This window comes from Perissodus microlepis, chromosome 22 (genome assembly GCF_051167445.1).
Source record: "Perissodus microlepis isolate ML-2025 ecotype Zambia chromosome 22, ASM5116744v1, whole genome shotgun sequence".
NCBI lineage: Eukaryota > Metazoa > Chordata > Actinopteri > Cichliformes > Cichlidae > Perissodus > Perissodus microlepis.
The window spans coordinates 9,760,566-9,770,732 of NC_140481.1; the positions used below are offsets into that span (position 1 = coordinate 9,760,566).

Below are 10,167 nucleotides of genomic sequence, written 5' to 3' on the forward strand. Positions count from 1 at the left end.
AATTAGCTAGTCCTCAATTATATATTTATTTGGTAGGTAACAGTCCTTGATGTAAATATTTCCTTAGGAATCCAGCACTTCACCTGGACCAACTAGACCTGCTGTCTCCACTGGGATATCATACTGCTTGGTAGGCTTTCTTACACATGTAATTTATCTGGCCGCTTTTTGTAAATGGTAAATTTGACTGGTTTTTACATACAGTCAAATATTTGGATAGAGAAAACTTCTATTTTTGGTTCTGTACTAAATGGAACAACCCAGATACAGTTGAACTGCAGATTTTCAGCTTTAATTCAGTAGGTTGGACAAAAAGATTACATAAAAATGTGTGGAACGAAATTATTTTTAACACTATCCCTTCATTTGAGGGTCTCAAAAGTATTTGAACAAATTAAATAAGTGAAAGTAAAATGTTTCTAATACTCAGTTAAAAGCTTTTGCTGGCAACTTTTGTTTGCCTGAAGTTTTGAACTCATGGAGATCCTCCTTTTTAATGCTCTGCCAGGCCTTTACTGCACCAGCTTTCAGTTGGTGTTTGTTTGTGGGTCTTTGTCCATCAGCGTAACTTTGTGCTGAACATTGGGGGGGGGGGTCAAGATCTCTGTCTAAATAAATAAATCTTGGGAAATTCCCATATGATTAAACATGCAGCAAACATTGCTAGTAATACCTGAAAGGAGTAAAGAAAATCAACAGCCTATTTATGCAAGATAATTCATAATTTTAGTGGGGGAGGGGTATATTGGTTGAGTCTGATTATTGGGGGGGGGGGGTTCATAACCCCCCTAACTCCGCTGGAAATTACGCCCTTGCTTTGTGCCCTAAGTTTAGTCTTCAATGAGTGAAATGCATGCTCAATCAAGTGACAGACTTGATCATTCCTCTTCTTTCGTATTTGACTTGTTTGCTTTAATAAACTGGTTTGCTATGGCTGTATGTTTTGGGTCATTGTCCATCTGTATTATGAAGCCAGGCCCAGAACCATTGCAGGGGGGCGTATGAAAAGGGAAAAACAAAACAAAACGCTTGAACACTGCTAGCACGGGGTGCCCACACAAACGCAAAGCAGGAGATGAAGCATAGTTGAATATGTTTCCAAACCAACTTCATTCTAAGCCAAAGACTAGAAGATATGGTGAAGCATATCTTCCCTTTGGTTTCACCTGCACAAGTGCCAAGGTAGGTCTCCCCTGCATAATAGTTCACAAACACTTGTTGTAGTAACTAACTACTCCTGACATTTTGGAGATGTTAGCTCTTTATACAGTAAAGTTACAGTGGTATGCAAATAATATCAGGCTGATCCTGCTACAATTTGTTCCCCTGGTTCAAATCCCGGACAAACAGTATCCCACAGTTGTTTATGTTTTTAAACCCATTTTGCACAGAGAGGTATTGTTTGAAAAATGTATTGATAGCAATGTTGAATATTATTACACAGGGAAAAATGAACTACACGTAAAATAATTACACCGTGACGCCTCTGCCTTTCTAAACGGAGAGACAGTAAGTGCGTGTGTATATGTAAGCGTGTAAAACCTGAAGATAGTCAGATTAACAGTATTTTGTCTCTATCTGCCATTCTGCAATTCATCTCATGTAAAAAATAACGTGCGCACAGCATGACGTGAAAAAAGGCACATAGCTTTGACGTTGCGTGACGAACTCTGTATTCCTCGTCCACACGTAAACGCAAAAAAGGAGTTTTAAAAAATCTCCGTTTTCGGTGATTCGAAACGCCGTTTATGTGTGGATGAAGAAGCTGCGTTTTCATAAATACCCGTTTAGGTGTGGACGTAGCGTAAAAGACTTAGTAGTTTACTTTCTTACTACCTGTAATTTATTGCAGATTACTTGTATTTGCTTAATGCACGAACATTTTTCTTGTAAAACAAAGGGGGGCCCAGCAAAAAAAGTTTGGGAACCACTCCTGGAGAGTGTTGTTACACTTGGTTGACTGTTGTGATGGGTTCTCTCTTCACCATTGAAATGATTCTGCAATCATCCACCACTGTTGTCTTCCTTGGAAACCCAGGTCTTTTTGGGTTGCTGAGTTCACCTGTCCTTTTTTTCCTTTCTCAGGATTTACCAAACTGTAGATTTTGCCACTTCTAATATTGTAGCAATTTCTCGGATGGGTTTTTCTGTTCTCTTTGACCGCGTGGTGTCTGTTCATAATAAAATTTTCCAAAAGCAAGCACTACACCTCAAATCAAATCCAGGCTTTTTGTCTAATTAATTGATAATGACATACCGAAGAAATTATCCATACCTGCCTATGAATAGCTGTTGAGTCACTTGTCCATTAACGTTTGGTCCCTTCAAAAAGAGGGTGCCACATATTAAGAAGAAGAAACTCCTAAACACTTCATCCACATTGAATATGGATACCCTAAATTAAATGTCATTTCTATAATGTGACTATAATTAGAATATATTTCAGTAAACAGGTAACAAAACAAAAGTTGTCAGTGTCCAAATAGATATGGACCTAACTGTAGGCTACTCTGAGTGCTCAAAGCACTTCATACAGCAGATCACATTAGGTCTGTTGCATTTTCTAAGTCTAGGACAGCGGTCCCCAACCCCCGGGCCTCGGACCGGTACTGGTCCGTGAGTCGTTTGGTACCGGGCCGCGAGAGTTGAGGCTCAGGTGTGAAATGTATGGTTTTCAGGGTTTTTTTTATCGGTTTTCAGCGTTATTTTGTTATCGTTTTTATCGTTAACTCGGTTTTCCTGGGTCTTTTCACGTGTGTTATGAATAAATCTTCTTTTTTCGGTACCGGTACTAGTTTTATTTTGTTGTATTTATCTGCGACACCTTAAAGGCTGGTCCGTGAAAATATTGTCGGGCATAAACCGGTCCATGGCGCAAAAAAGGTTGGGGACCGCTGGTCTAGGATACCAAGCGATTCCAATTAATAAATAGATGCATAAATGCGGCTGCGGTTGCTGTTTAAGTCTCGGTTGAAAAGCTCAATCCTCTGGTTGTGCACAGAACTTCCCATTAAGCCAGAGCCTTCTCCCCTGCTTGTTCACATGTCCTCCCAAATGTGAGACTTCTCACGTAACCCCAGATATGCAGGGGTCTGCCAAATTGTCCAACAGCTGCAGTAAAGAGCGCTTTCACAGTCTCAGCTCTGATATCAAACATCAAAACCCCGCTGTATCCATCTATTGCACCATGAAAAACAAACTTCCAACGAATCAGCTTGTGATTTGCATCTGCATGTCATATGAAATTTGGATGAGGCACGGCATATACTCGCCAAGCAATTGCAGCTCTTCTGGATAGAACACCAGCCGAGTCCACTCCCCCTAGTGACTCTCTTAGACGCCATCTTTGAACCACTATATTTTTGGAATGCAGGTGTCCCATCAGCATCATTTCTCCAAAAGTTGGATGTTCCGTTTTTATCTGAGACACTATCTGATGATTTAAATATAACATTTAGATGTAAAATTTGTATTTTATATAGTATTTAGGGTTGAATACTATATGATGAGGGTTAGAAAAAGCTCTGAGATGCCCATGCTCCTGAGCATTAATTATTTCGTTAAAAAAAGCAAAAATTGCCATTTTAGAAGTTCAGTCCAAAACTCTGAATTCTGATGGTGCTTATTGCAGAAGCTGCTCTATTTTTAGCGGAAACAGTTTTTAATACACGGAAATAATATGAAACTAAAGGCTGATTTTAGTCTCCATGAAAGGGCGACCCTTTTGCCTCATTCAGTTTATTGGTGGATCTGCCTATCTGTCACGCAATGTTCTCTCTGATTAGTCGGACCCGGGCTGTTTGCCCGCCCCTGTGGGTGGAGCCTTCCTCTCTCCTCGTGCCACCCAGAAGCTTCCAGGCTGTTGTCCGGCACGCGCGGTGAAAATGATCGGCCAGCAAGTTTTAGTGCTCAGTGAGTATTCTTATTTTCCTCCAAAGCTTTTACAAAACCACCGACAACCGTACGCAGGCCGTTCGGAACTGCCTTCGATCCGCTAACAACCCGGAGACGCACAAAGCGGGGCGCGGCCGGCGTTAGCATGTTAGCAGATGGATGATAGGCTAACTTAAGCTAACCCGTTACTCAGCATGAACACGGAGCTAGCAGGCTAACGGTTCCTTTGAGGCTAAAATCAGGCGTTCATGTGATGGAGTGAAGGTGGAATCCTCCACCTGTGTTAGTGTGAACTCACTTATTGATTATGTCATTAGGAACATGTCATTGTGTTTCTGATCACTGTGATTGATCCAGAGAGAAGAGTCATCATCAGTACTGATCGTTTTCTTTTTCAGGCGGAACCTCTGCCTATTGAAAACGGATCATCACTGTACGAATAAGAATAAAGAGTAAAAGCACTGCGTGTATGCGGGCAGTAACTTCCTGTGTGTGTTTGTGTCTCTGCAGACCAGAACGTGAAGAGGGAGTCTGGACGTAAAGTCCAGACCGGGAACATCAATGCAGCAAAGGTGCGTTTGTTCTACAAGGCTCCGCTCACTTCCTTCTGTGCCCTTTAGGTCACAAACTGAATAACCTGCTTTGTGATCCAGACGATGTGTTGGTGCTGTGCACAGCGGTCCCCACACCACTGCTGACATATATCTTGCCTATCAAATTTGTTACAGTGGTAACTGACATGTCCAATCTGGCAGGTGCTCCAGCTATTGGTTGTAGTCAGTCTTGGCCTGCTCCTCGTCTTGTAGGAGCTGGGCTGGGTAAAAAAAAATAGAATCATGACCGGATTGGTCTCATAGCACAATGAGCTTCTTGATGAGCTTCACACTGTCCTTAAAGTTATTGGTTAGTTACTTAATAAGCAGCTGTGTCCAAGTGCACTCACAGGAGGCAAACAAACATTATGTTCTGTGTCTGAGCAAAAAACCTCAGGTCTGGCTAATCGAGGAAATCCACCAGTGACAGTAGCCTGGGTTAGCCAGGGCCTCCTCTGCTCCTCTACTCTGCTCATGCTTTTAGCTTGGTTCTATGTAGAACCCATAGTACCTGTGCAGTGTGTCCCCATCCTTTCACCCTGTCATAGCTTGGATAGAGTTTTTTGTGTTGTTTTTTTTTAACTAAAATAAAAGCATTGTGTTTGGATAGCTGTTTAAACTATTTGATTGTATACATTTCTAAGATTTAATCTCCTGAATATTTAATATTACTAATTAATAGGATGAACGTGTTTATTTGTCACTGAGCAATTAATAGAATACTCAGTCATTGAATTTATACATATATTTCCTCATAACCGAAGAAGAGTAAAATTTGGAGAAGATAAAAAAGGTGTTTAAATTTGTGTGCTTTGTTAGCTTTCTGTTTAGAAGCTGCAGAAAACATCTGCCAAAGGATGTGTAGCGCATTCACATGCGGTATAAATTTTTTTTTTTTTTATAAAACATTGTCCTAAATGCAAAAACAAATTGGTTAAAAATGCACTTATCAGTAAGGTAAATGTTACTGTCTGAAGAAGATTTCTGACAGTCCTACACTATATGAATGTGTTAGTTGTGTTAGTTGTGTGCGTACATAACAACCCTACAGACCAGCAGAGAGTTTGTGCCGAACGGGTCAAACTCAGATTTAGATTTTAGTATGTTACACACAGCCTGTGCACACTGATGGCTTACCTAAGAAACACCTGCAGAGTGCAGTTTAGTGCTAACAGTGACATAATCGTGTTCACCGATTGGCTGATAGTTCAGTCTGAAACAATGTGTACACGGGTTTCATTCTGCTAACAGCGTCAGACACTAACGGGGAGCTGTGTGTTTCCTCTGAATGCCGGACTGGCTGTGGCACAGAAAGCAAAAAGGTGATGCTCAGAGACTGAGTCGGCACATAACTAGACCGGTTCAAGTTGGTCCAGGTGCTGCTCAAGGACCAGGAGTACCATCACAAACATCTCAGCAAAGAGCCAGCTCCTGTCTGCTCCATTATTGACCATTGTCACACACACACACACAACCTGCTGAAGCTCCAGCTTTTATTGACTTTTAGTTATCGTGGCAGAATATTGGCATTCTGGTCTCTCAGTGCTCTACATAGATTCACTGCAGGAGGATAAATGAACTCAAATTGTGTGTGACAGATAAAATCTGATCTTATTAACACAGACCAGTGTGATCAGCATGACTAAATAATAATCAATAAGCAGTTGTACACCTGGCTCTTTGAAACATGTTACAGATGTGATGCTAACTCTGAGATCCCCAGTGGGTTGTGAGCACAGACTCGCCAGAACCTTACAGGTGATAGGAACTATTGATCTGACCCGCTGGGATTGATTGAGTGATCGATTGACCCCGTGATCTATTTGTGCGTTTCAGACCATCGCTGATGTCATCAGGACCTGCCTTGGCCCAAGGGCCATGATGAAGGTCAGACCCTCTGCACATGCACAGCAAGAGAAGTGTTGTCGGCATGCTAATATGCTAACATGTGCCCCTGTGTGTGTTTGTGTATATGTAGATGCTGCTCGATCCCACTGGAGGAATCGTGATGACCAATGATGGAAATGCCATCCTCAGAGAGGTCAGTCACTCACACGCTCACACTCATTCAACATCTAATCAGGCATGTGATTCCTCACCTGCTGCATTTCCTTGGCAACAGATCCAGGTACAGCACCCAGCAGCGAAGTCGATGATTGAGATCAGCCGTACACAGGATGAGGAGGTGGGAGATGGAACCACCTCGGTCATCATACTGGGTGAGGAAGAGGACGAGAAACGTGGCACACGATCACACGATCTCTCAGTTGATCTAAAACCTGTCTTTGTCTCTCTCCCCCCCCCTCTCTCTCTCTCTCTCTCCCTGTCACCTGTGTGACCTTTAGCCGGTGAGATGCTGGCAGTGGCTGAGCAGTTTCTGGAGCAGCAGATGCATCCGACTGTGATCATCAGTGCTTACCGCCGGGCGCTGGAGGACATGTTGGACACGCTGAAGGAGATCAGGTAACAGCTGTTCCAGCTGCAATGATGTTGCCATGTCCTATGCTATGTGTAACTCTGCCCCCTCCCCTCCTAGCACCCCTGTGGACACGTCAGACCGCTCCATGATGCTGAAGATTGTCCACTCAGCCATTAACACCAAAGCTCTGAGCCGCTGGTCTGAGCTGGCCTGTAACATTGCGCTGGACGCCGTGCGCACTGTGGAACTGGAGGAGAGCGGTCGCAAAGAGATTGACATCAAGAAGTACGCCAAGGTGGAGAAGGTACGAATCACTGTGGGTCAGTCGCTTTAAACTAGCGTTGGCTCACCTGCCTTCAGGCTGTTTGTTAATAAAGTTTTATCTGTCCCGTTTCCAATGATGGTGTGCTGCATACAGGTTCCTGGTGGAATCATCGAGGACTCATGCGTGCTGAGAGGAGTCATGATCAACAAAGATGTGACGCACCCAAGGATGAGGAGGATGATCAAGAACCCACGAATTGTCTTGCTCGACTGCTCGCTTGAGTACAAGAAAGGAGAGAGTCAGGTGATCCACCCACCACACACACACACACACACACACACACACACAGACACACAGAGGTAGTTACACTTGTTTGCGTGTGTGTGTTACTTGTGTTAATGTTTGTCTGTGGCTCCGCCCCCTGCAGACAGATATCGAGATCAGTAAGGAGGAAGACTTTGCCCGGATCCTGCAGATGGAGGAAGAGTACATCCAGCAGATCTGTGAGGACATCATCCGCCTCAAACCAGACTTGCTCTTCACCGAGAAGGGGATCTCAGGTACATGTCAGCTGCAGCTCAGCAGAGAGAGTGGAGCTGGTGCAGAGCACCAAGATGGTGAACAAACATGAAGGGAAAGTCCTCTGAGGTCACGTTTAAGCAGAGATGCCTGAAACAAACTTAATGCCTGAAACAAAATAACAGCGTAGCATTTACTTCCCGTTTCCTGTCAGATCTCGCTCAACATTACCTGGTGAAAGCTAACATCACCGCCATCCGTCGCGTCAGGAAGACTGACAATAACCGCATTGCGAGGTACGCAGCAGCCAATCAGCGTTCTGCTCCTCAGACAGGAAGTTTTAGTGAGCTGTAAATAACTGTTTCTCTCTCAGGGCGTGCGGCGCCCGAATTGTGAGTCGGACGGACGAGCTGCGTGAGGAGGATGTGGGCGTTGGAGCTGGGCTGTTTGAGGTGAAGAAGATCGGAGATGAGTACTTTACCTTCATCACTGAGTGCAAAGACCCCAAAGCCTGCACCATCTTGCTGAGGGGGGCAAGCAAGGAGATCTTGGCGGTGAGTGGTGGTCGATCAATCAATCAATCAGTCAGTGAGGTGATTGGTAAATCCAAGGATTGGTTAACACTGTCTCTGTCCACAGGAAGTGGAGAGGAACCTGCAGGACGCCATGCAGGTGTGCCGTAATGTGTTGCTCGACCCCTTCCTGTTGCCAGGCGGTGGCGCAGTGGAGATGGCGGTGTCGAAGCACCTGACGGAGCGTTCCCGTGCTCTCACCGGTGTCGAACAGTGGCCATACCGTGCTGTAGCTCAGGCGCTCGAGGTTATCCCCCGAACATTGATCCAGAACTGTGGTGCCTCCACCATCCGCGTTCTGACATCACTGAGGGTAAGCAAATGAGGTAACAGCAATAAAACTTTATTTAACGTGTGTGTTGTTGAGAAGTCAGTTGTTTGTATTTGTGTGTGTGTGTTCAGGCCAAACACACTCAGGATAACAGTGTGTGTTGGGGTGTGGACGGTGAGAGTGGCTGTCTGTCTGACATGTCAGCTCTCGGGATCTGGGAGCCACTCGCTGTCAAAGCTCAGACCTACAAGACCGCCGTCGAGGTCAGAACTTCCCACACAGCAGTACATCCTGATGTGTGATTGATATCAATGATTACTGATCAGTAGTGTGATTGATACTGATCATACTCCTTTGTTTGTAGACGGCCATCTTGTTGCTGCGTATTGATGACATCGTCTCTGGTCACAAGAAGAAGAACAAAGAGGAGCAGATGGGAGGACAGGGAGCTGAGTAGACTCACATCTGTCCGCATCATTCTAGATCCACGTCAGTCTCTCTTCCTCTGTGTGTGTGTGTGTGTGTTTCCGTGTGTTTATGTGTATGGATGGGGACTAGTTGACTCAGTGAACTGTAACAACAGTTAATAAAGTTACCTTTGAAACCTGCGTGATGTACTTTTATGTTTTTTATGAGATTGTAAACCTGGTTTAGCTTTATTTTTCATTCTGCCAACAAAGAAGCTTACAATTATCTCTGCCTTTACATGCCTAGCTGTAAAAGAATTTTTCTCATACTCAGGGGCTTCGGTTTTCACACTTTAACACCATCCCTACCTGATGTTTCGATAAACAGTTGAACCTAGGTGCAACATCTTTAGCTTGCTACTGAAAAGCTGAAGGTAATGTTTTTATTTGAATCAGCTTTTTAAGAAGTGTCCATTTAATAAAAAAAAAAAAAAAAAAGATTGCGTGAGCTTTAAATTTTAATATTTAATAATTTCATTATCACTTGGCCGAGTTTATAAACTTTTGTAACGTTTAAGTTTTTTATGCCATTTTGTTCCTACCTATTGTTTAGAGTGGGATTGTTTATGGTGTGTAACATGCTCTGTGCCATGTGTGTTGAGGAATCGAAAAAATGAAAAGTTGAATGCACACTGTCGAATCGGTATTAATTATACACGAGAACTGTAAACATAAGCTAGCCTGCCATACATTCAGGGACTGAAAAACACGAAGGCACTGTGGCTGAAATTTGACGCGGCTAGGAAGGAAAGCTTAATTACATGGAAGGCAATAAGGAATAGGAATGAATAAAGTTAATTCAGATATGGGCTGATAGTAGAAGTTGAAACAAACACACAGGAGACTTCTGCATCAAACTTTTTTTACTCCATCTCCATTAACTTTTTCAAAGACTGTTTTGTAATGCGTTCTGTCTTTCAGTTAAAAACTTATATTTCATTTATTTCTTTTAAAACAAGAGGACGTAAGGACTCCATTAAGTGGAAGGCTGTTTTTCTGTTTGTTAAGGACCAACAAAAAAAACTTGTGTGTGACAAGGTAGATAAAGATGGACATTTGGTTCCCTGTGTTTTGAATATTTTTAACATCCATTCTAATTAACATTTATTTATGGGTACAACAATGAACAAAAAAATATTTTTTTGCATCAGACATCAATTGTAGTAA

At 43.2% G+C, this 10,167-nt stretch overlaps 1 protein-coding gene across 1 annotated transcript; it reads left to right on the forward strand.

Moving 5' to 3' along the window:
• Positions 1 to 3,801: 3,801 nt before the first annotated feature.
• Positions 3,802 to 9,141, forward strand: cct3 (chaperonin containing TCP1, subunit 3 (gamma)). The gene is made up of 14 exons (XM_084919873.1): positions 3,802 to 3,912; positions 4,405 to 4,466; positions 6,324 to 6,374; positions 6,466 to 6,528; positions 6,610 to 6,706; positions 6,833 to 6,950; positions 7,024 to 7,210; positions 7,325 to 7,474; positions 7,599 to 7,731; positions 7,905 to 7,986; positions 8,064 to 8,244; positions 8,330 to 8,575; positions 8,665 to 8,796; positions 8,898 to 9,141. The coding sequence occupies exons 1-14, from the start codon at positions 3,885 to 3,887 to the stop codon at positions 8,988 to 8,990; spliced, it is 1,623 nt and encodes a 540-aa protein (XP_084775999.1). The 5' UTR covers positions 3,802 to 3,884; the 3' UTR covers positions 8,991 to 9,141.
• The last annotated feature ends 1,026 nt before the right edge of the window (positions 9,142 to 10,167 follow it).

Excerpts from the sequence above, each read along its gene's own strand:
- cct3 (XM_084919873.1), top strand. The coding sequence starts at position 3,885 with ATGATCGGCCAGCAAGTTTTAGTGCTCA. Across the intron at positions 8,576-8,664 it reads GCGTTCTGACATCACTGAGG|GCCAAACACACTCAGGATAA; the intron begins GTAAGCAAATGA and ends GTGTGTGTTCAG. Across the intron at positions 8,797-8,897 it reads CCTACAAGACCGCCGTCGAG|ACGGCCATCTTGTTGCTGCG; the intron begins GTCAGAACTTCC and ends CTTTGTTTGTAG.